The sequence below is a fragment of the Syngnathus floridae genome, chromosome 6, assembly GCF_059516105.1.
Source record: "Syngnathus floridae isolate MCC-2025c chromosome 6, RoL_Sflo_1.0, whole genome shotgun sequence".
NCBI classification, from domain to species: domain Eukaryota; kingdom Metazoa; phylum Chordata; class Actinopteri; order Syngnathiformes; family Syngnathidae; genus Syngnathus; species Syngnathus floridae.
Window position 1 is genome coordinate 18,197,383 of NC_142418.1, and position 24,310 is coordinate 18,221,692.

General features: G+C 46.1%; 3 protein-coding genes across 4 annotated transcripts; 1 reads left to right on the plus strand and 2 right to left on the minus strand.

Annotated features, from left to right (window-relative positions):
• Positions 1-135: 135 nt before the first annotated feature.
• Positions 136-4,776, minus strand: ints14 (integrator complex subunit 14). The gene is made up of 11 exons (XM_088378826.1): positions 4,233-4,776; positions 4,056-4,163; positions 3,818-3,973; positions 3,369-3,487; positions 3,147-3,289; positions 2,961-3,053; positions 2,568-2,712; positions 2,298-2,431; positions 1,914-2,032; positions 672-737; positions 136-600 (listed from the first exon to the last, which is right to left on the minus strand). The coding sequence occupies exons 1-11, from the start codon at positions 4,452-4,454 to the stop codon at positions 367-369; spliced, it is 1,539 nt and encodes a 512-aa protein (XP_088234952.1). The 5' UTR covers positions 4,455-4,776; the 3' UTR covers positions 136-366.
• On the plus strand, positions 4,172-11,214 carry slc24a1 (solute carrier family 24 member 1). Its single transcript, XM_088378817.1, has 10 exons — positions 4,172-5,350; positions 5,676-6,776; positions 7,461-7,526; positions 7,654-7,762; positions 8,212-8,292; positions 8,408-8,496; positions 8,632-8,877; positions 8,951-9,040; positions 9,119-9,285; positions 9,359-11,214. Exons 2-10 carry the CDS (start codon positions 5,829-5,831, stop codon positions 9,606-9,608), a joined length of 2,046 nt encoding a protein of 681 aa, XP_088234943.1. The 5' UTR covers positions 4,172-5,350; positions 5,676-5,828; the 3' UTR covers positions 9,609-11,214.
• dennd4a (DENN/MADD domain containing 4A) lies at positions 9,761-24,005 on the minus strand. Of its 2 annotated transcripts, XM_088378811.1 has the most exons (30): positions 23,807-24,005; positions 21,075-21,406; positions 20,609-20,855; positions 20,462-20,531; positions 20,218-20,387; positions 19,337-19,572; positions 19,197-19,263; positions 19,062-19,120; positions 18,854-18,998; positions 18,574-18,749; positions 18,207-18,307; positions 17,816-18,034; positions 17,573-17,718; positions 17,329-17,346; positions 16,431-16,564; positions 16,236-16,368; positions 15,943-16,149; positions 15,740-15,868; positions 15,531-15,675; positions 14,528-14,650; positions 14,206-14,310; positions 13,154-13,899; positions 12,851-13,070; positions 12,679-12,770; positions 12,422-12,597; positions 12,014-12,344; positions 11,774-11,891; positions 11,369-11,531; positions 11,235-11,299; positions 9,761-11,127 (listed from the first exon to the last, which is right to left on the minus strand). In XM_088378811.1, the coding sequence occupies exons 2-30, from the start codon at positions 21,383-21,385 to the stop codon at positions 10,991-10,993; spliced, it is 4,989 nt and encodes a 1,662-aa protein (XP_088234937.1). In that variant the 5' UTR covers positions 21,386-21,406; positions 23,807-24,005; the 3' UTR covers positions 9,761-10,990. The 2 variants fall into 2 exon arrangements, with proteins under 2 accessions (XP_088234937.1, XP_088234936.1); XM_088378810.1 differs by lacking the exons at positions 9,761-11,127; positions 11,235-11,299; positions 11,369-11,531; ... (1 more) ...; positions 12,014-12,344; positions 17,329-17,346 and having other exon boundaries at positions 12,364-12,597.
• Between the last annotated feature and the right edge of the window lie 305 nt (positions 24,006-24,310).

The following is a 24,310-nucleotide window of genomic DNA, read 5'->3' on the forward strand; positions in this document are numbered from 1 at the left end:
ATTTACAATTAAAATTGGTAACATCCCTGATGAATTTGAATGAGTTAAAAAAAATGCCAAGATCATAAAATGAGATTTCCAATTTTACATCATCTGCACTTTAATTCTGTGGCAGAGCACCCCCCCCCCCTTTGAAATATGCTTGGACCCCCCCCCAGCTGCTAGGCCAGATAATTGACTTTTGGGTATTTTCTATCCACAAGGAAAATTAAACAATTAGTGATTTGATAAAGACTAACCGAAAGTTTTAAAAAAATTTTTTCCAAAGGAGCAACGTTTGCGACCATTGTTCTTGGAGCCTCCCTTGTCCGTTTTGGAAATTTCTATTGGTCCACGCCGTTGTCCGTATTTCATTTTCCCATAAAGTCAACTTGAGAAGTCCGTGTGCATGGGAACAATGTTGTGCTCAAAAGCAGCGTACTGGGAATCCCCGGTGCTGGCCAGTTTGAGTTGCTGGGCTGCGTGGGAAAGTTGGAAAGCGGCATCGGGGTGGGCCGAGTCGGGCAGCAGCGTGCACTCCCGCTCCAGTAGCTCGGCCACTCCCTTGAGGAGGTCCCAGAATCCGAATGCCAAAGCGGCTTTACGAAGGCGGTTCAGCTCCTGGGAGGATTCAAGGAAGCGGATTCAAGTTCACCACAAAAAGTGAAAGAATGTAACAGGTGCAATTTTACCTTGTAGAAGGTCGGCGTTTTATCAGGCAGCTTTCTTGCATTCCTCAGAATCTTTTGCACATCAGTCTGAAATGAACATTAAATGACGACCTTAAAATCACAGTGTCAGGATAATTAGTTTTGTAGAAGCGCTGGCCGGCCTGAACCGGAGGTCTCATACCTTCTTCGCTCAAGGCCAACACATCTGCCAGGTTTTAGGGAGTTCTTATACTCCCTTCCTTGTCTTATCTGTGAGAGGCCCTCACTAGTTATGAACAGAACACCTTTGTTCTTTGTCTAGCTAAAGAGAAGTTCTTTATCTATTATACCTTGTAGTTTCTATTTATGAATTGTTGTTGACCGGGACAGTTTTTAAGTTATCCCATATTTACTCAATGTTTGGTTCAGTAGACTTCATGCAAGTGATCTCACATCTACTTAACGTTTGTTGGAGTGTATGCACGAGAGGTATCTGATGATTTACTCATCATTATTATTGTGTGAAACGTAGCAAGAAAGTCTAGAGCATTGTTTTACAGGGACATGGCATCCAGGTTTGGAGATCGCAGCCGAGAACGAGGCTGCCAACCACCTAAGAACAGACTCTGCATTCCTGGGGTCCCGAATCGGCCAAGGCCACGAGGCCTCGCACCACGCAACATTGTTAGCTAGTTAATCAGCGTTGCTACAGCCACAATCACCCCTCCCTTTAGTGTAGCAATGCCTCTTGTAACCAGGGCAACCCAAAATAAAAAGAGGAGATAGCGGAAGAGGAGCTCAGAATTGGTGGAGGACTGTAAGGAATACTGGTTGTCTTCTCCTCTTTGTTTCCAGCGTGTAGATTAAGGTCTGATGGTGTTTAGACCTGACACACAGTCAAGGCAATAAACTCAAAATTGGTGTTTTCGTAGTACTTCTAAATGTATTTTCTGTTTGTATATCCAAACACATACGATTTGGTTTAGATTAGAAAAAAAAAAAAATGGAAGAACTTTTTCTGACAAGATTGTAGCATACCTTGCATGCTCGTTATGTCCTCCTTAGAAATTCCTTTGACATACCGCACTCAAAATGTCAACTCATTAACCTCAGAAAGCCATCAAAATGTCAGTCTTGCCACGTCATAATTACCATACCATTTGTTCTGTCCTTTCACCTGACATCTTTTTGTGCAGTAAAGGCCCTATTGGGAATAATATTTTTAATACCCGCCGCCGTAGGGACACTTTTAATGAGCCTGGCCATTAAGCTGGAGGACTTCACCTGGAGTCCACTGGCTTTTATCCACACGGTGACATTCTGCGCGTAGCTTCGTTTGACGGGCGGCTGCACGGGGAAAGGACTTTTGCTGTCGTCCTCTCCGTAGGGATTTTCCGCCGCCTCTGAAAGGCAGGAAGGAAAAGTGTGAGTTGTTCTGCAGTACACCGAGTATATACATAGTGGCCATGATTTGACGCTGATAGCCTGTAATGATTAACTTCCTGATTATGTTCACACACAGGAAGACCTTTGTCTTTGAAACGAAAATGTGTTTGTAGGTTAAGTGTGTCGCAAGTGAGCGTGTACAAAGTTTCAAGAGGCGAGCGAGTGTGAGGTGAGATGGACTGGCAAAAAAACGGCCAACATTGGCTGGCGTGAGGGCGTTACCTGAGATTGGCCCCAAATGGGAGATCTTTCCCAGCCAAGGCAGAGGCTCAGTGCCGGGTTCAAACAGTGACATCATCAGGTTAGATTTCTTCTTGCTGTCGGCTTGCGAATACAGCATGCCGAACCACTCGGGCCTATGACAAACACAGCAAAGACGGTTATGCTGCTCGAAAATTAAAACCCGTGTGTCAAAGCCACTGTAAAAAAAGAAAAACAACTCTGACCAGCACCCACTCACTCCCAACATTAGGTTGTCAAAAGCGGTCTCACCCCAATTGGACAAGTGCCACCATGCCCTCCACTTTTAGGCTGCCATGTAGAAGCACGCAGAAATTGGGACTTTTCCCTGCCATTTGACTCGCAGACACTTCCTCCTCCAGCTCATCTGCGCCGCCTGTGCCGACGTCGTCAACATCTGAGACAAAGTCAAAATTCATGGTTACATCAGGGAGCCCTTTGTTTATTCTTTACTGCTCTTCTTAGTAAAAAGATTGTTTGACATTCCCGTGCACAGATGGATAAGAGTTGGAATAGTTAAACAATGACAAAACATAATGAGGCTCAGGAAACGGCCGAAAACAAAAAGGCAGGAGGACACCAAGAAGGTCATTTGGAAAGTCTATTCTGGTAAAACAGCAGCAAGACACACGCCCACACACTTGCCTTTGGTGACAGCAATTGGCAGAACCAAGTGTCTTGATATGACAGGAGGACTGGAGATGTCCGCGATTTCAATGAAGCCCACGATTTCCAGATCTACAACAAGTAAAACATTAGTACAGCACACACACCCTAAAGTCGTCAAATTTGGAATTCAATCTGTATTCAGCTTCATGGCTGTAAACGCACTTGGGTTGACAGCTCGAGCTAAAGGTTCCACCTCCTCATCCACCACGACAGGCTCAGGGCGAGGGAACACCTGAACGTCTGCGGACAGGTTTCCACAATGCAAGACAGCGTGGAAGGGAGAGTAGGCCCTGTCAATTAATCTCCTGGAAACACACAAAAATAGATATATATATATATATTTTGTGAACATGAGATTAAATTGCTGTACAAAAACAGACGTACCCAAACATTGCCTGAACGCCCTGCATGCACAGTGGACCCTCCACGCTAAAGACCTGTCCGTCCCCTCCACTGAGACAAAGAAGCTCCTCCCATTTGTCCAAAGCACCCGTCATCTGTAACTGCAATACAAAAACAGATGCAGTGTAAAGCCTTATTTCATGGTCTTCAAGCTGTTTGATGCTCCCAGTTGAAACTCTGAGAAGTCAAATACTTTCTTTTTCTGTGTCCCCACTCATGTGAACATTGTATTCTGATTTATATTGCATTTGTGAAATAAGAAGGATAATTATCCACTAGGTTTCAGCTATTCGAAGAGGCAAAAATTTCATGCAGCACCGCCCCCTGCTGCTCACTGAAATTGTTCATATTGTGGACGTCACCTCCCTCGGTTTTTGGGGGTTGTGAAAAGAAAACAATTAATAGCATGAATTAAATAAGGACTTGCGTACCTCCTCTGTGTTTGCAACACACATGATGAACATTTTAGTCGGGAAAGGGAAGGGCAGTGGGAACTTCTTGTCGTCCCCACGGTGCCTCAGCGATTGCAGGGAGTGACGCAGGGAGCCTTTTCCGATCCCGAGAGATCCGTCGGTCACTAGCACCACCTTGTGGAGACAATGGGAACAACAAAAACAGAAATAAATGACATTGCGTCCACTTTTCCGGCGGTCTACTTTATTAGAATACCTGACAGGGACAAGCACTCCCCCACTCTTGCTGCACCACGTTGCTGACCCCATTCAGAGCAGATTCTACGCACGTCTTGTCATAGTCTTCGAGGTTGCTCAGGGCGTCCTGCGCAGGGAGGTTGACTAAGGTTTACACAGAATGCCCCGTCTCGTACGGAAGACGCTCAGCGTATACCTGTAAAGCGTTATAATCCCTTGTGAACGGCACCTTCAGTTCCCAGAGGGACGAGAAAGCCACGAGTGCGGTGAACTCCAAGCGGTAGTTGGAGGCCATGTGCTCGAATAACATATTGAGCCCGTGAACGGCTAAGTTCTTCCTCTGGAACTCTTCGCTGCTGTCCAGCGACACCGGCCTTGTCATGGACAGGGACGCGTCCATTAACACCACGGTCGGCATGGTTTACTGCAATAGTGGTCAGGACTCGAGAGTCATAGGGGGGAGAAACGAGTAGTAGGCTAGCATAGATCTAGGAAGAATGCAGTGCTAACGGGAGCGTTCATGATTTTTTTTAAAGCTAATTTCGCAATGTAGTAGTCCTTAAATAGGTTGCGAGTTGTTGTAAGCAAACCATCAATCGAATAGTGCATAGACTAAACCGAACGAATCGTTTTGAGGAATGATGGATGTCTCGATGCTAAGGCTAAGCTCGCCCCCCTTGGAACCATCGAGCGCCTTTTGTGTTGACATGTGCAGTCCACCTTCCGTCCGTGCGCAACAAATCCAGATTACGTGGTTCCGCTATCATTTCCCCCCCCCCTACTTCTACACAAATTTAAATGTTTGTCATTTAAAAACACACTTTTGTTCCTCAGACACAGTAAGCATAATATTGATAATCACCACAGTAATGAAATGATACGAAATATTGCCTTTATCATATACGTATGAAAAAAATAGCACATTAAATCACAATCACAATATGAAGATTGTAATTATAACTATTTCAGTTCATTGGTGGTGGATTTTTTGCACAGTTCCTGTCATCCATCTTTTCAAAAGTATAACGCTGCCATGCCCCCTGCTTTTGCTCATCCACAGTTTGACTCTGTTAGTTAGGGTTAAGATTTAGGAGGTATAAATGTGGATATTGCACTGAGGCTGGGTTGTGATGAAGTGAGAGTGAGACAATACTGGATAGTTAATCCTCTTAAAGCCTGCAGGTATTAGCCATTATGCTGATCCATTGTGAAGATGCGCCCTAAATAAACTGTTGGCTCGTTCCCCTGTGTGTGCCGCTCGGCTTCAGACTGATTGTCAGACATTTCTGCATTCTCTGACCTGAAAGGATTTTGGTAAGTTTGCATCTCATCTTTAATTAAAATTGTCGTCAGATTTGTAAAACCTAATAAATAGATAGATAATAGACCTAATAGATTTGCCTTTAGCCCATGGCCCTAACCATGTAAGTAAGGCTTTTTTTTTTTAAATGACTGTATCGTAAGGCTTTTTTTGGTGCAAAATATGACCATGATAGAAGGATTTATTGTCTGTAAAAACTAACCATAGTATGCCTTTTTATAAAAAAAAAAATGGCATTGCATAGTAAATTATTTATTTAATTAAAACAGTTTTCCAACTTCCCAGTAATAATCATAATACTCTTTTTTTTTTTTTCAGTTTAGGTGGTCCAATGGTATGAAATGAAACACGCCAAGGCAGTGTGGGATCCTGTCAGCCCCAATCATTTGGGGAAAGAACTGGATTGCTGGACTAAGAGCTGGCCTGCCCTTCATGCATCAGAATCCATCATAGGTCACCCAATCTGATAATATGTTTTGTCTGAGAAGGAAGCGACTGCGGCTGAGGCGCATCATCTTCCTCCTGGCCGGCGTCTTCATCTGCGTGGTGTACCAGCTGGCCGTCAGCACCGGACGCCATGAAGCGTTGCCTTCGCCTCAAATGGGAGACGCCTTCACCGAAGGCTCAGCCGGCTGGGTCGAGGAGGTCACGGCCGACAGTCGGGAGAAGCCGAGAAACCAAACGGCGTGGACGACCCGCTCCAACTCAACCGTGGCTGGGAGAACTCCACCGCCGCTGACCACCAACCGGACGATTGTGCGTTGCATATACGTCCCGCCTGATCCAAAGGAGGAGGCCCCAACTCCATCTTCTCCTGTTGAAACTCCTCACATGAAGGGAGAGTACCCCGAAGATATCTTTTCCGTGGAGGAGCGTAGACGAGGCTGGGTGATCTTGCACATCTCCGGCATGATGTACATGTTCGTGTCACTTGCTATTGTGTGTGACGAATTTTTCGTCCCCGCGTTGGGGGTCATCATAGACAAATTAGAAATATCCGACGACGTGGCGGGGGCTACGTTCATGGCGGCTGGAGGATCCGCCCCTGAGCTTTTCACCTCCTTGATCGGGGTCTTCATAGCCCACAGCAACGTCGGTATCGGCACCATCGTGGGCTCGGCGGTTTTCAACATCCTCTTTGTGATCGGGATGTGCGCTTTGTTTTCCCGGGAGGTGCTTCACCTCACCTGGTGGCCTCTCTTCAGAGATGTGTCCTTCTACATTGTGGACCTCATCTTGCTCATCATCTTCTTCCTGGACAATGTCATCATGTGGTGGGAGAGTATGACGCTGGTGGCCAGCTATACCTTCTATGTCGTCTTCATGAAGTTCAACGCCCAGATAGAACACGTGTTCAAGACGCAGCTTTACAAACACAAGGGCATTGTCCGAATTATTACTGATGAGGAGCCAGAAGTGGTAAGAACTTTTGATTGACATAGCACTTTTCATTTTTTGATCTGGACTTGGCGAATCTGTTTTACTTTGTGACTTTTTTTTCATTTGTCAAAAAAACTACTTTTAAAAATACTAGAAATCAAACCAAATTGAAGCAGTTTTGAAAACAAAAACTAACAAATCTGCTCTAAAAAAATATTAACTAAAGAATAAAAAGTCAAAACAGTAAAAACAAAGAAAAATGAAAAACTATTATAACCCCACATAATCCTAAATTGTATTTTTACTTTCTGTCAGTATACCGTCCCAATACTTTTGTCCATCCCCTCTACCGCTAATCCAACCAGCGCAATTTTGTCATCGTCGACTTTTATTCCTTAAAAGGATCACGCTTAACGATCTTAACGCGTTTATGAACGTGCCAAAAAGAGTCGAATGACACTTTGAAAGCGAAGCCGCGACTTAATCCCTCAGGGGAATGCAGAGCCGTGCCGAGAGTGGCGTCAACGCACTCACTTGTCAAAAAGCTTATGTGACAAAATGTAGATGCAAATTCAATCTGCTCGGAAATGTTTTTCTCACGTTCGTCATCTGTTCAAAATTCTCTTTAGGCACCTCAGTATGTCTCCATGTGCAAAACAAAAAAAATCAATGACAAAGACTGATCGAAAAGCATTAGGTGAATAAAATATTTGTTATGCACAGACCAAGGCCAATGGGGACGGTCAGGCTAAAACGCCTCCTCCTCCAGACTACTGGAATCGCTTAAAGGTAAAAATGAAAGCACTTTGAATCCTTTCCCTGCATGTTGATTTGCATTGTACTTCGGTGGCAACAACAAACCTCTTTTTGTCTGCATTTCATCCTGACATCATTTGTATTGTCCCCCCTCCCCGAGTTGAAGCCATCTCTTCAACGCGGTGGAAGTTCAGCATCTTTGCACAACAGCACCATGAGGAACACCATTTTCCAACTCATGATCCACACCTTAGACCCGCTGGGAGAAGGTGAGCTGTCATCGTCATGTATTATCTGTCAAATAGAGAAAAGTCAAACGAAATCAAGTCCAAAAAATGTAGCTGCAGGAATACACACATGTATATATTTCTTATATTATTAGGATCACCTGGTGCAGATCTACATTTAAAGGGAATGAAAAAAGCCGCTTTGATTGGCCATGATTAAAGCTGGCTCTGTCCACTCTCATAGCGGCGCAGGCCCCCCTCTTGTAGATCTGCCGGCCCATGCTAGGCACTGTGTTTTCTAACGTCCATTTATTAATGGTCCTATATCTTATTGCATCATGTACATTTTGGTGTCATGTTTCAGGTGAAATGTTTAACTGCCCTTCCATCCCTCCAGAATTAATTAATTGATCACATGATGATGTCGATTCATCGACGATCACTTTGTGCTGACTGAGTCACCACATGCAGATGTTTCTTTGTGCTTGCAGGCAAATTCAAGGACAAGGCAGAGGGTCTTAATAATGTAGTGAGACGAAAGGCTGAAGGTGAAATTGCAGAGAAGAGTGAAGGTAGAACACAAATGAGAAGAGCAGTTGTTCATATTACAATAGAATGAATATTGCTAGTCTACTTACCGTTAACTCAACATTGCTATTTCAACAAACAGCAACATTTCTTTGTTAGATGGAGACGGTGAGCAGGAGCAGGCCAAAGACGTCGATGCTGCTCCTGCAGGCGAAAGTGGAAAGAAGGACCCACCTAAAGATGAGAAGGTACACTCCACCAAGCATGTCAAAAAGCCCAGAAGTCAATCTTTGATACCTTTCTATGTAAGGTGAACAAGCAGCTTGCAGCGTGCTCCGTACTTGCTACTTGTGTCCACTATACGTTTGCTCACAACGCTGCAGGAGGACCAGCCGGCACAGGAAGACCAGTCGGACGAGTCAAGCAGCGGCGAGGAGGACAGTGATGAAGGGGAGAGCCAGGAAGATGACAGCGACGATGACTCCAGTGAAGATGACGAAGAGGAGGAAGAAGAGGAGAAGCCTCTGTCTTTAGAATGGCCTGACACACCAAGGAAACAAGTCACTTACCTCTTCCTGCTGCCTATCGTCTTCCCTCTGTGGCTCACCATCCCTGATGTCCGCAAACAGGTCATTTATATTCTGGAATCATAAAAAATTTTTAAAAAAGCTAAACAAAGTGTGGCTCTTCTTTTTCTGGCAGAATTCCAGGAAATTTTTCGTGGTCACCTTCCTGGGCTCTATTCTGTGGATTGCCATCTTCTCGTACCTCATGGTGTGGTGGGCACATCAGGTCAGCTTCGATGGGCTCACTTCTTACAAATGACTTTTTTTTTTTTTTTTTTGATATGGCTCTGGTTGATCTGTACAGGTGGGTGAAACCATCGGGATCTCTGAGGAGATTATGGGCCTGACTATTCTGGCTGCCGGGACGTCCATCCCCGACCTTATCACCAGCGTGATCGTCGCCCGTAAAGGTCTCGGCGACATGGCCGTGTCCAGCTCTGTGGGCAGCAATATCTTTGACATCACTGTGGGGTGAGTTCAAACCCGCTAGGCTCTTTATTTTGGTTTTAAAGTGTTAATTTTGTTTTTTCTTGTGTGTGGCAAGTCTGCCGTTGCCATGGCTGATTTACTCGTTCATCCACGGTTTTGTTCCCGTGGCCGTCAGCAGCAACGGGCTCTTCTGCGCCATTGTGCTGCTCTTCCTCATGCTGCTCTTTGTTATCATCTCCATTGCGTCGTGCAAGTGGAAAATGAACAAGGCTCTGGGTTTCACCATGTTCCTGCTCTACTTCATCTTCTTGGTGCTTAGCGTCATGCTGGAAGACCGCATCATCATCTGTCCAGTCTCCATCTGAAGGTCCCAACGCTTATAGTTTGGTTGTTTTTATGGATTGTAAATTTGGAATATTCAGGATTGGAGCTCACATCTTCGGTATAGTCCATGAAAGCATTTCAGTAGCATTATGTGTTGTTTCCGATGGATGCAAATCAGCAATGTCAGCAAGAATCTAATCATCCAAAAAGTGTTTTTATTACCAAATGAACGCAAAGAACAGATCCACTTCTTTTGAAGCTAGTTTCATATAAATTAGTGTCCACCTTACAAATGGTGAATAACAAACCTTGACACAAGATGTAGACATCAATCAGGGAGTTTTTTTTTTTTTTTCTTTCTTCCAAGGCTAATTTACAAGCTTTGTAACAGGTTGGATTTCAAGCATGGATGTGAGTCAGAGTATCACAAGTAGCTTTGTCAGCTTCGGAAGGGACATGGTGACGTGGGTGGGAGGGGGCACAGCTTTTTTTTCTTCTCTCTTTACGAGCTTAAACCTTTGTGAATGAAGCAGTTCATTTCTGTTCTGAAATGAAATCTACAAAATACATCAAATTCTCTACATGTCCTGTGACAATATTGATAAAAGCAAAATTGCGATTCATCCAACTTGAAACAGTCATTCATTTTTTTAGTGGTCACATACTTTGATTGTACTGTACTGAGGGAATGTATCCTTAGTGGTCCCATACAACTACTTTACTCACTTTAAAAAAAGTATTGCTTTAAAAACCATATAAATCATGTTAGAATTTCCCTTTGGGTGTTTTGGTACATTGTATAAAAAAAAAATCATTGCGCATATAAATGAAGTTAGTGCTCCCTTCTAATAATGTTTTACTTTTTTTTTTTTTTTTTTCAACATATTACCACATAGTTTAGTGTCATCAGCTATTAAAGTGTGTACACGGTGAGGATGAGAAGGAATGTATTTAGCTTTTGGTCAAGCTGTATTTTATATGTTTGACATAAAAACATTACAATGTGTTACGTGGCCCTGTCAAACTTATCAAATCTTTGGCTGCGGACAAATGCGGAGCTCATCTTGTCAAAGTGCTTAAAAAAAAAAAAAAAAAAAAATACTGTCTTAAAGGAGTTTGTTCTCTTAACGATAATCTCAACAAGGGTCACCGGGACCGCAAAGTGAGAGAATACATGACCTTTGACAGACTCAAAGTCATACAAAAATAATAACGGTTGTAGCTAGTAGTGAAAATACCGTGGAAATTCAAAAAGATTTACTCAAGACTCACTGCTCCGCACGTCCCAGCGCTGAACAGTGCAGAGATGTCATCATGGCAGTTGCTTTGCATTTAAGACTTCCCTTTGTGCTTAAGAAGAGCTCAGGTGGGCTGCTCCTGAGTCCAAAGTCCAATGTGTGCGTGTGCATGTATGACATGTGGTTCACAGACTGGGCTCCCCGAAAGTCTTCCTGCACTCCATGACCCCAGCTCCGGGGGGGCGATCACAGTTGTGTGTCAGTTTGACCTGACTGGGGGTGAGGCGGTCGTAGGCCAGCTTGTACTCCCGGTCAAATGCATCTGAAGGGGAACAAGATCATTTCAGAGTTGTGCTTTTTGGGCTTTTGGAGCAAGAACAAAAAAAAGAAATAAAAATGTCTCTCCGAATGTCTAATTGTTTAACTTACTGATATTGATGTTGTTCTTTCCCAAGGACACCAGAGTGAGGAATAATAAATCTCTGTACAAGCTCCTAAATGGGACACATACACAAAAGTCAACGTCGGTTGCTGAATTCCAAAGTCAATCTCCACCTCCTCACCTCTGTCTTTTAAAACCCAACTCGGGCCCCAGCAGCTGGATGATTTGGCTCATGGGCTGATAGATGTCACTCTTCTTGATGCTCCTCACCAAATTCTGAAGGAGCTCCACTGTGAAGAGCTGGCCTTCCTCGCACAGGCCCGAGCGAACCAGGGAATTGGCGCCTGCAACCCAATGGAAATTCTATTCATGCTAATCAAAAGGTTAATTCGTCTCTGTAACTGCAAATTGCCCGACTCGGAGTAAAGCACTGATAAAGGACAGGCGGGTCGGAAATTCAATTACGCGCAACTGTGCCATTACTTGAATGCATGATGATGACTTGGAAGCACCGCTAACGGAATCTCGGGGATAATGAAATGTTCTTGAAAGGCGGTAGATGACAATAAATATCTTTGTAACTTACAATGTGTGTTCCAAAGGATGTAACAAGGGTGGACCTTGTCTTGGTGCAACTTGAGGTTGTCCCACATGATCCTCACCAGCACCTGTTTGCTGTCCTCAGAGGAAACGCCGGAAAGCGTCTGCAGACGCAATGAACAGCAATCGAGATTCCACGTTATTACATCATTAATAAATAAATTGGCCCAGTCCTAATATGAATGATTAGATCAACTATATATTAAACCAAAAAATATTTGTTGACCTGATCACCATGGCGACAGTCTTGGGAGGCCAGGATAAGAGCTGGCAGATTACTAGGCAGCTCCAGCCTCCTAAAGAACCACACAAGGTTCCAGAAGACAATGGGGTGTTGGTCCACAACCCCCGGGGAGTAGATGGCCTGCTCTCCTTCGTTCACAAGGAGGCTCTCCAGTTCCTTCCAGAGAACAAGTGGGCTCAGATACGGCACAGTCACGGGTTCAGACGTCCCAGCATTCCTTGGGGAAGAGGAGACCGCCTCTGACATTTTGGCTTCAGGGTTGAGTGACACTGACGTGTCCTCCTTGGCAACAGGAACAGACTCCTGGGGAGATCTGAGAGTGGACATGGTGGCTCAGATTAAAGAGGTCACAGGGAGAAAGGAAGTGTGCGTTTGAATACAACAACTTGCCTGCAGGAGGGCCTCAGATCTTTGACTTCCACATTGAGGAAAGGCAGGAAGGCCGAGCCACAGAAGGGACACGTGCTGTTGAGGTTGGAGTCGTTGGCCGTCCAGCCGGCCATGATCTCCTCGTCGTACACCAGAGAGTCGCAAGTCTTGCAAAGCGAGCAGCTGGACATCATCACCTGCATCATGAAAAAAAAGAAAGCAGGACCGGGCGTGAGACCCCTTGGACTGTTCACAGCTATGTCCACCAATGAACTCACCTCAATGGTATAAGTGGGAGAAGGACGAAAGTGATTAATGTCGGGTGAGGAATCTGGAGTGTGAAGACTTCTCGAAGGAACTGTCAAACCGCCTGGAAATAACATACACAAGTTGCTGGAGATCTTGTTCGTCAGAGGTTTTGACATTGAAAGGTGGGGTGGGGGGACAAACCAGAGAATGAGTTGTGTCGGAAGACCCTGTCGGGGGAGCCGAGGCTGCTCGTGTGGGTGTGGCCCGCTCTGGGGCTCCTCCTGAGCCGGGCCGCGCCGGCGTGCTGCGGCGACACCAAGCTGTCCGCTTGGTCGAGAAAGGTGTCGTTATCCACCAGCGAGGTGCAGTCGGCATCCCCCGAGGCCAACGAGGACACGCTCATACGATCGCAGTTTGAATCCTGCCGAAGATGAAATGTGGTCAGGGTGATGATAATCATCGTGAGGAGTGATGAGCATTCTAGCGGCGCTGAGCTGAGCTGACCTGCGTTAATGACGTTTGAGAGGAAAGGCGGGAGTAGAGGCGGCTGGCCTTCTCGGCGACGCCCTTGCCCGCTAAGAGGACGCTGCTCTTGAAGCTGTCCAGGCTGGGGGTGAAGAGGGAGTCCATGGAGAAGGAGGAGGCGGAGGGAGTGGGGGACGAGGGCAACACCAAGGATGAAGGCCTCTCCCTGCCTTTGCTACAAACGCCCAGAGGGAGAGACGGCGACGTCCTGAGCCGCTCTCGGGATTTGACGGGTAGCGGGAGGAGGGTGTTGGAACGGATCAGCGCGGGAGCTCGGGTGGACTGCGAGGAGGGGCTTGATTGGTTCGGCGAATCCGCCTGGGGACTGCGACAGCTCCTCAGCGGACTGTTGTTATTGTTCATGTACATTTCGATCTCCTCGGCTAGCTCGCGGCGAGCGGTCGGCGTGCTAACGGTGCCCTGAGCGCGCTCTTGCGCCGTGGCCATCTGGGTCAAGGGATCAAACCCCGCCTCGATATCGGATCGACTGGATGGTCCGCAGTCGCTTCGTCGGGTCGGGTTCTGTTCATCGTCAGACTCTGCCGTCTCCTCCTCCAGCCCGCTCAGTTTGTCAGCAGCTACGTGGTGCTGCTTATTGCAGTTGAGATGAGGGACGGTGAGTTTGGGCGCTCCCGATCCGAGCGACCAGTCCAGAGACTTTGGCCGCTCCGCTTGAGTCGTGTTGTCGCTTAATGACGGACTGGAAAGCAGGCTGTCCGTATTGTCTGGAACAGAAAGACACGCGGACTGAACCATTGTGAAAAATAATCTCATTGTCAGTATAACGAGGCCGCTATCATGAAAGCCGGAGCAGAGATGACCCCTAATGTTGTTTGCGGCGATGATGCAAGACAAATCCAATCACAAACAATGATCCGGTTACATAACAGCCATCATCATAATACACCCACCCAGACTGCAACATTTGTTTTGCGTGCCATCATTTGATAATTCATTCAGATGTGACAGTCAAATTCTTGTGAGATTAAAAAAAAAAACAAATTAAACAAAACAGTTCATCCGTAACTCACTGTGCAGCTTCATTCCTTTGTCCTCCACCGGTGGAATATTTTCACCTTCTCTGCAGCACATTTCCTCCTTGGATAAAGAATCATACCCTTGGTCTGACTGGCCACCTGAAACGGAATTGATATGCTTTATTTTGGGCACATTCTCCTCCTGATTTATGTGAATTAGCGTTGCTGGGTAAGGACAAAGTCATCTGTAGCGGCACCTAATAAAGTCCTTTGTGGTTTTGTATGAAGAGATTGAGCCTTTTTTTTTTTTTCATCTTGCAGCTTACTCTAAAAATGAATAGAAAGATAAGCGGCGCAGTCGGTCGGGTCCGCCTACCTGTGCTAAATCCATCATCGCTGGAGTCCATCTTATTGAAGTCGGCATCGATGGAGTTGCGCTCGGCAGAGTCATTTGCGCTGTCCAAACTGCCGTGACTGACTGTGTCCAGATCACTTCCGTCTGGGGGGAAATAAGACGGAAAGCCGGGACTCATTTGGTGCTCATTAACTCGAAGAAATCCTGTTCAAACATCACATTGGTCTGTTCAACAAAAGCGAACGCACGAGATGTTCTTTTAATTTTGTCTTATTTGGGAAAAGAGCTGATCAAATGCTAAGCTTGTTGCAAAATGTCAACATCTCGTTTTAGATCAATTAGATTCCATTCAAGTGACGTCAGCATCCTATTGGTGTGAATTGAAGATTTAACAGTATGCCTTTGACCCTTTTATTGAACCAGCAAATCTTGAAATAAATCAACTCTCTCCAAACAATTCACCATTATAGCGGTCGTGGTTATTGTTATTGTGTAGAAGATTTAGCACTTTGTACCACCGTGAAGCAGAAAGATTGATGGCAGGATTGTTTTTATTGGGTCTCACACAACGCCTGATTAGAAAAATGCCTGTCTCATTGAGCTGTTGAGGGAACTAAGAGACCCACGGACTTGTTGGTTGGGAACAACGTGTATTGAACTAAAGAAAGTTATAAGATAAGAAGCTTTTTTTCCATTAGGAACTTTGGGGAGCCAGACATTTTATACGTCAGTGGATCGTTAATCAAATCTGCCTGCAACAGAGTGGGAGTCCTTATACATTGATTGGTGGTATTGAGCAACCAAGAGCTGCATTGCAAAATGTACAAAGAATCATTTTTCATTTGGAAAGCAAAAGAAGTTCATCACTTGAATCCTCATTGAATGCAAATGTGGGTTGGGTTATGTTCCGTACCAGCCCGACAAGATTGTCAGCCCGACGCTGACAATAAACAAACATTTTTAGATAGAAACTTAATTAATAGAAACATACTACAAGCAGATCCAAATTTGAGCCAAATCCTACCTGACGAATGAGTTTCTCTTTGTGACTGTGCTTGTTTCTTCCCAACTTGCTTAAATTGGCCGACGCCCAGGACCACATTTCTCAGCTTCCCCCACAAAAAGAAGCCGCCTCTGGTGGTGGACGGCCACGTGCTCTCCAACACCGCCTGCGCCGACAACGTCATTAGCACTTTCCCAAACTTTGCGAGGAGCCATCCATCCGGCTCTCACCTTATTGTAGTAGCCGTAGGTGATGGCGTTGGGTTGAATCCCAGCCTTCTTCATCTCAAACAGCACCTTGACTGCCAGAACTGGTTGACTGTACTGACCACACAGTTGCAGCAATACACGATAGCACACCTAAGACATAGAAATTTTAAATGCTACGCAGCCCCTTTCAAACTGTACGCTGTGGTCGTGTGGGCGTTTGCTACCTCGTCAGGAGCCTGGAGCTTCTTCTCTTGCATCCTCCTTAGCACGTCGTAGGCGGTGCGCAGCGCCCGCACTTTAGAGGGACACGTTTCGACCAAAGCAGGCAAGCAAATGAACCACAGGCCGTAGCAGTGACGCAGCAGACACTTGGACCACTTCTGAGGCATTGACGAATACGCTTGCGCCATCCTTTGAGCAGATTTCATCTCCTGAAATTGAAAAATAACATCATTCACAGCCATTGACATCAAAGATCAATTTGACTGGCAATTGTTAGGTTGGAAAAGAAACGGACCTGCTTGGAGCGTCGAAAGATGGCTGTCGGACTTGATGGGCTGCAGTGGCGTGAAGCCGTGCCCGCCGACGGAGGATTCGCGCCTTCCAGTGGTTGGAGAAGTTGGGAGTTTAGGACTGGAAACCCCTCATAGCTGGAGAAAAGACACATCGTGTGACCTTGAGCACTCACATTGTTGAGCGCATTGAATCATACCTATAGCACAAAGGATGCTCTTCTCCCTCCGGCAGCAGAGGCAGCTCTGGCGGGTTGACGTAAACGGTGTGCTCACTGCGATGGGATTCGTCCAGTTCGATGAGTCTGGCGTCGTCTGGCTTCTCGCTGTCAATCTGTATAAAAAGTATAGCCGCTCAAAAACTGGATGAAATCCAGCCACTTGCTTTATTTGTCTGTTTTATCAGCTAACTTGGACTTCACCAAACTTAAAATATTTTGACAAATGAATAGCTCTTGGGTGATGCCGCGTTAAAGGCCATTTTTTTTTCCACTCGCCCGAGCGGATGATTCGGAACGGCGACTTTCTTCGACCCGCTCGGCCTTGTTTCGATTCCGCTCTTTTTGTTTCTTCCGCTCGATGCCCTTCCGCTTAACACCCGAGAGGTCTTTCTCAACGGCGCTTGCGTCGTCGAGCTCAGCAAGACGATGAATGAATCAATGCTTCCACTTCTCGATACTAACCGCAGTGACCATTCATCGAGTGGCCCACGCAGGACACACACACGTGTGACTTCCTGATTGCAAAAGATTGCAAGCGCAATCATCCCCGAACCTCAAGAAAAGAGGATGTTTTTGCTTTTTCATTTCAAAACATGAGTGGGGGGGAAAGTTTGATCAAAAGTAGACTCATGAAGGATTTGAGTGACAATCACGATATGATCTCAATCGCTTGACTCTAATGGCGCTCGGTCAATAACGCAGATTGCTGACACAACCCAGCAGCTAATGCACAAAGCCGCCTTGCATTCCCAACGCAATCAAACGGCACTTTAAGGTCAACGGAGGAGACCACGCATGAAGCTGTTAGCGAGGCGGATGGCTTTAACTCGCTGATGTGTTTTAACCACAGCAACAAAAAGCATTGTGTTGCGTTTACCTTAGCAACCGTGGAGAGCTACCAGCCAGTCACGACAATGACAAAGCAGCAGGGGGGGAGGGGGTGGGGGGGGGGGGGGTAAGATGTTACACAACAAGAAATACGGATTAGGGAACATCAAGCAAAGGAATCAGCAAATGGGTGTGCGTCAGATGATGTATTAATAATGTATTCGTTCCTTCCCATAAAAAAGATTGATTACTACGATGAGTTGCGAGCAAGCGAGCGAGCGAGCGAGCGTCACCTTATCAGCGCACTCGTCGAAGAAGGCCAGACTTGCATCTTTGTCACTGACAAAGGAGCATTCCTCAATGAAGCGGCTGAACATTTGGGTCTTGGTCATGAGCGAGTAGAACCTCTGATGCGAGCGGTCTCGGCTTTTCAAGAAGCCTAAAAGGGAAAACAGAACACCGAAAAATTTATTCTTTATATCATCGTTCTATCAGCTTGCATCTTTCGCTACAAATGGAAACATTTTGAAGCTAACCTTGAATGTCAAAAAGGGAGCTGACGTCGGTGGTCTTCTCCGAGGGGGCCTGCGTTATGGGCTGCAAGTAGGAACGGTAACCTCGGAGGATGGCCGCCATGAAGCGCAGAAAGGCTTCCTGGATCTCCAGTTCCAGAGTTTGGAGACTCTTGCCGCCGTTGAGCTCGCCGTCAGCCACCGCGTGCTCCATCTGAACGTCTTCGTGGCTTAGGTAACCACCTGACAGCACGCGACAGTAACATTTTGTTATGCAATTTGTCGGTATCCTCAAAGGAGGCTCTCAAATGATCTTGTTTTTAGAATGCAGTGTTAGATGTCTTCCTGTAAAATTCACTGTACAAGCTGACTCAGCAACTCAATTATTCATGAAAGCAGATATGCCTTGACTCACCCTCCGTGAGTTGCTGATGGAGTTTGTTGAGGGAATTCAGAAGATTCTTGCAGGCTCTTCCGGGCAACATTTTCCACGTTAAAGCCTTCTTGTCCTCTTTCCTGCAAGCGCACAACAAGGTTTCCATTACACGAGGAGGACAAGTTGCCAAAAGAAGCAAAGAGGGAGTCAGACGCTCTCATATCAGGACTGACAATTTAACGATGAAACAACCTTTGAAAATCAGCGGTCCGTAAAGTTGATTTAGCATTGGGGATATTTCACATTCCAGCTATTACAAAAGGGAGGCGTTTGCAGATAACCTCAGGGTGGAACTTGGTCATAAAAACTCAAAATGTCATTCTGAAATGTTACGTCAGTCACTCACTGGGAAATGGTGTTGGTATCCAAATCCACGCAGCTGATGTCAGCCGGGGGCACGTAAAGGTCAAAGTATCGGGAATCCACGCCCACAATGAAAGGACATGGCGCACTGAGGACACCTGCCAGGGCCAGCGGGCACAGAGGGATGTACGGGCACGGCCAATGGAAGGGGAAAATCATCTGAAAGGAAGACATTTTTAGTTTCATCGCTCAAGTCCCAAATGGGATATTTATTTATTTATATTCTCAGATTCCAAAGTGGCAGGAGGAAAGAAAAGTCTTACAGACACAAGCGCCTCGGTAACGCTGGTGAGTACGGCAGGCCGCAGGGAATGAACCAAGATCTTGTGCTCGGTGACAGCCAACACCAGCAAGGTGGCAGCATTTTTCGGACCCAGATTCAGGAGTAATGTGGAGAGGCTTCCGCCGCTTTGAGGAAAAACAATCACATCAGATATACTGGTATTTTACATTTGCTATTTTTTGGCTCACCTGAGAGGTAGCGGAGAAGACACAGGCTGGCTCAATATCAGGCTGTCATGTGGCGAGAGCTTTACAAAAAGAGCACAAAACAGTTGAGCGTACTGGAAGATCAACTTAAAATTCTAATCAAACCATTGAAAGTACCTGCACGAGGATGCGCGGCCTCTGTGTGGAGGGGAACGGCACATTTTGCATGAAGTGAGCCACGTGCCTAAAAAAACAAACCCGGGTTAGAACCAAGAAAAACATCCCTCACACAGTAACCATGCAAAAACATGGCTGACTTCTCAATGGGCAGCGCGTGTGGTCCCGAGATGGAGTATCGATAGAGGAACGTGAGGAAGCTCCTGAAGGACTGGAAGAAGGGCCAGTGGGAGAGGAGACAGATGCTCTTGTTGCTATAAACGCTCCTGGTCCCGCCGGGTCCCAAATCGGAGCTGAGCAGGCCGAGCTGTGACAGCTGACGCTCGGACAGCTCCTCCGGGTAAGGCTCGTAAAACTGGATCGCTGCTCCGTACACCTGCAAACCAGTCACCACCAAAAATGCAAGTACGTCAACAACGAGAAACTCTTTAACTGCTATGAAAAAATAAAGAAGAAATTATTCCGGGCATGAGGAGTGTGCAGAAAAGACGGCACCGGACCTAGGAGTGAGCGTTGAGGCGTTTAGCAATGAGCTATCCATTATTCACAACATGAGCTGCAAAATTTCATTTTATGCCTCAGTGCTCGCAAAGCCTTCACAACTGTCTTTTCTCATATCCAACAAAGCCCTCGGACCGTTTGGAATCCAGTCAGCGCCGAGACATTGTCAGTAAACTGTGTTGTTCTTGGAAACCGTACCACATTCATGACATCAACAAAGTCCTCTGTGGGAATATTACGACGTTGAAGGAGAGACATGGTGCGGTTTCTCACCATTTAAAACAGTTCCCAGCTGTCAAATAGCATTTGTGTGACTTTAAAATACGCCCACGATCAAGATTTGCAGAATACAGACTTTTTTTTGTCTCGCTGGAATTTTGAACACCGGACAGATTTGACCCCGCCCCGTTTACCGCTTATCGGAAGCCAATGCTATCCGCTAATGCTGATCTGTACGTTCAACGCTCATACAAGCAATTCAAAAGCCGCATTTTCATGATGTCAAAATGACGTGCTTTACCTTTTCTCCTGATGCTCCCGTCAGGACGAATGTGGAAAAGACGGGAAGTGCTTGTTTAGTGTGAGCAGGCCAGCACTCGATGGTTGCCCCCATCGGCAGACAGAACATAGGCACGGACTCAGGCAGTGGAAAGGACTCATAGTCCTCTTCGGGGTACCTGCACAGCAGACCTGTAACAAAAACATTTCGAACTTGCCGACGTGTATTTGAACTTTTGCAGATTTTCATAAAATGAGCACCGTACCTGCTTTGCACGCAATCATGTTTGCTTTGGCCAGAGACTTCTTGTAACACAAGTAGACCGACGATCCCCACTTGAAGATAACAAAAGACACCACTTGTCAAGGATGTATTTGATTTCCTAAACGATCTCCATGACTTCTATCCTTACCATGCTGCTGTTAAGGTTCTTGTCCACCTTGCAGAAAGTGTGAGGGGGTGTCTCCCCCTTGCCGGGCACAATAACGCAGACATCTGTGACGGCCAGCGAGGTGTGTGGCTGGCTCTTGGGAGCGCGGCGGTAGGTGATGTAAATGCGTTGCGATGACGAGCTGCTGATGTTGGCGGGGCGACCTGAGGGCGTGGTCTGAACGATGTGACATCCAGGCTTCAGCTTTTCTTTCCATTCGTACAAAACCCTGAAAATAAATGTCAGGAGACGTGTCACAGTCGCAGGGAATGGCTGTGTTCACCCCCACAACGGCGCAAACGGCCCTTTTTACGCCACTTTGCACGCATTTGTCCAGGGAGTGCATTTTATATGTGTTTAAGAGCAGATTAATGCGACCGAAGGCATTGAAGCGATTAGTGACGCCGGTGGGTAAACGGTCAGCAGCGGAGGATTAGCGTTTGCTTACCCAAGATCTGTCAGCGGAGGCTTATCTCTGCCTCGCTTGAAGCACAGGAAAATCTGCGGCCCTCTGAGACTGGCTCCATTGAGCTCGGCAGACAGGCCCGAGGGGGTGCTTTCCACACAGGTGAAACCGGGGGGTACCTCTTCGCCCAGGGAGCGGATCACCACGGCAACGTCCGTGATGGGCGCTTTGGGCTTGACGGATTTTGGTGCGGTATCATCAAAGTGCAGCTCCTCCTCCAAAAGCTTCGTCGGGTCAGTGAGGCCCGCAACCACAAAGTAGTCGGCGACACGGGGCGCTTTATCCTCCATCATTTCCCATTCCCGAAGTGAGGCCTGGAATGCGGAGAAGAGAAGGAAGGAAGGAAGGGAGAGAGCCCCTATGAATTTTAATCACTCGGCTGGCGTAAAAGCGCGAGGAAAAGTTGAATTACATTTCAGTGCGTCGCTGCGCATAATGTAGAAGTTCAAGGGATGCATTAAATATGGTCGCTGCGGCAGAAATGTAAAACAGACGGACCCTATATAACAAATTCATCCCTCGGAGAACAAAAACACGACTATAACGAGAGCATCTGGAAACACTTTCGCTCTTGTCGGCAAAATATTTCACCCAGAAATATGGCAAAACCTTCAGACCGGCGACCTTACTCTTGTGCCGTGACTGATTATGTAATACAAAACATGTGCTTTTGTACAGAATACAAAAACAGACATCAGGCATGGCAACATAACTCCAGGGCGATAAGAAGGTACACGATATTTTTTCGGGGGAGCTTTTAAGGAGAGAACATTTGGTGCCGTGTCAAATAAAGAGAGCCTGTTACGTTATCACAAAGCATGAAGCTCTGGCAGCCTGAAGCGCTAAGTGCCTGTTTTATTTCTCTCGGCACGCTCGGCACCCTCACGAGTGGACCGACCAACTGATATCGGTCGGCCAAAGCGCTCGCTGTGAGCGTCAGGCCATCCTTTGCGCGCGTTTTCACGCTAATCAAGCGTGGCTGTGCCTCCGCTTGCCAGCGGAAAATTACTGTGTAGCTTTGGTGGTCTTAACTTGATGGAAATAAAGTACAATAACCTGTTGCTTTACTTTCCAGATTTCACACTGATTCAGTTCAATAAAGGTTGGGAAGCGCTGGACTAATTGACCCAAATTATACGCGAGTAGCACAAACGGATGCCAAACATCTGGCAGATTTCAAAAAAAAAAAAAACTTATGACATAATGTTGAATTTTGGCTCGGTTGTTTGCTACAGTGTTGAATGTCAGTGGGAACCACCATGACTCAGCAAGAAAGAATTACAGTGCCTTGCCAATCTTTTTGCATTTGGTTCGTGTTTGCTGGAGGAAATGAAACAAGTGGCTTTAGCTGTTTTCAACCATATTGTACGTATTCTTCCTGGACAGCCAATAGTTGGGGATAATGTATGAAGACAAGCATTCCTACCCAAGGACGATTTAGTCGTCAATCAATCGAATGAATATTTTCAGAATGTGGAACAAAGACAAAAAGCAAAGTCACAGCCAAGATTCAAAAGCTGAAGCCCGCTCGTCAACGATCCTGCCACATGTTAACACGGCGGGATTAAATGGAAGCTGGTGAGAAATCTTCGATGAGCAGATGATGGCAGGGTGACACGTGTGAAGAAGATAACCAGAAATAAATGAGGTGAGGAGCTTTCTGCATCGTAATGCCTCACCGAATCAACAGCGTGACTCGCGCAGATGGCGTTGGAGCATAACCAACAATGACTTGAGTCCACTTGAAGTGCACGCAGCAAACAAGTCACTCCTCATTTTTCAGTCAGCAATTCTCTTGCAACCCTACGGATTTCCTTAAACAAGTCAACTTCCTTAATCTCATCCGTTATTGTTGTTGACGGTGAGTCATGCCCAAACATTAGAGTTTGTAACATCGCTTGAGACATCCTGTTCCCAAAAGTTCAACTCCAACCGCAAAGGGAACTCAAACATCTCTGCCGAGCGGCAAACATAGATACATATTTATCTTCTCTGAACTCAACCAGGAATCCTTGTTGACAAAAAAGCTGACTCCAAATGTATCTATAATTTCTATTTGACCTCATCAGGGCATTGTGAAAACCTTTCACTCCCCGGCACCCTCGTGTTGTTGTGATGATGTTGGGAGTATTGTTTGGGATTAAAAGGGCCTGTTGGGCGCAAAGGAGGCGAGAAGGAGGAGGGGGGACATCCCATTTGACCAGACATCTGTTTTAAAACCACCAACACAAGCATCATCATCGTCATCCATTTGCATTCCGTGTCGTTTGACGCTCACTGCGCACACGGCTGGTTACGTGAATGCAGTCTTAAAATAGTACTCGAAGGAGGAATAGATCAAATGATTTGGATTAAAACATCAAAGGTAAAGGAAAGAGGAGGCAAGCGCAACACAACGGGGCTGCTTTCCACACCTAAGAGTCCATTTTAGGCAGCATCTCTCCATTGAATGAGATGAATGCGATTCTTCCATCAGGACCAAAAGGGGCTCAGTAAACGCGACAACACGCCGATGGACGCACATCGTTAAAGCCAACATCGTCCGATGCGTTTATTAACGGTCTTCTTAGAATAAGCATTGTTCCACAAACACGGCGCGTCAGAGCATCATAAAAAAATGAAAAATACGAAAATATCACAAACATGACGTCAAAACAAACCCGTGTCGTGTTGGTGTCGTTTAAATAACGTATTTGTGTTTGTAGCGTACTCACGTCTTAAGACGAGCGGGCGCTATAAGGTGACGAGAAATCTTTCAGCGTGATGTCCGTCGATGTCAACTGATGCGCTCTTCCTTAATTTGCGCTTGCGTTCTCCAAATGTAAGGGAAAACGAGAGAAAATGAATTCACAGCGGGTTGATGATGATGAACGCCTTGTCTCCTGAGCGGCGCTTTATCCAGATCTAAGCAGGACACGTGACTTATTACACACGTCAATGACGTCACGCGTGACGTTCTGGGCCACCAAAACCAAATGTGACGAAACCGCGGATACTGACACAATAATGAAAAAACAATGTATTCATTAAAACAAGTTATTTCCACGTTTCAGATTTAAACCATTCCACACAAAACCTAATTTTGGCAGTCAAGAAAAATATCCCATCATCTCTCCCATTGCAATTCCAAACTGTTAAACTACGTCAGATCATTTTGAGAGCTATATTCCAAATTACAATAATTCTCACATTCCAAAAACTCCACACCTTTCACAATA

Excerpts from the sequence above, each read along its gene's own strand:
- ints14 (XM_088378826.1), bottom strand. The coding sequence starts at position 4,454 with ATGCCGACCGTGGTGTTAATGGACGCGTCCCTGTCCATGACAAGGCCG. Across the intron at positions 3,290-3,368 it reads GGCGTTCAGGCAATGTTTGG|GAGATTAATTGACAGGGCCT; the intron begins GTACGTCTGTTT and ends GTGTGTTTCCAG. Across the intron at positions 2,432-2,567 it reads GTGGCACTTGTCCAATTGGG|GCCCGAGTGGTTCGGCATGC; the intron begins GTGAGACCGCTT and ends TGTTTGTCATAG.
- slc24a1 (XM_088378817.1), top strand. The coding sequence starts at position 5,829 with ATGTTTTGTCTGAGAAGGAAGCGACTGCGGCTGAGGCGCATCATCTTC. Across the intron at positions 6,777-7,460 it reads CTGATGAGGAGCCAGAAGTG|ACCAAGGCCAATGGGGACGG; the intron begins GTAAGAACTTTT and ends TGTTATGCACAG. Across the intron at positions 8,293-8,407 it reads AATTGCAGAGAAGAGTGAAG|ATGGAGACGGTGAGCAGGAG; the intron begins GTAGAACACAAA and ends TTTCTTTGTTAG.
- dennd4a (XM_088378811.1), bottom strand. The coding sequence starts at position 21,385 with ATGATGGAGGATAAAGCGCCCCGTGTCGCCGACTACTTTGTGGTTGCG. Across the intron at positions 20,532-20,608 it reads AGAACCTTAACAGCAGCATG|TGGGGATCGTCGGTCTACTT; the intron begins GTAAGGATAGAA and ends GTTATCTTCAAG. Across the intron at positions 15,869-15,942 it reads AGCTCCAGGCTCCTGACGAG|GTGTGCTATCGTGTATTGCT; the intron begins GTAGCAAACGCC and ends TCTATGTCTTAG.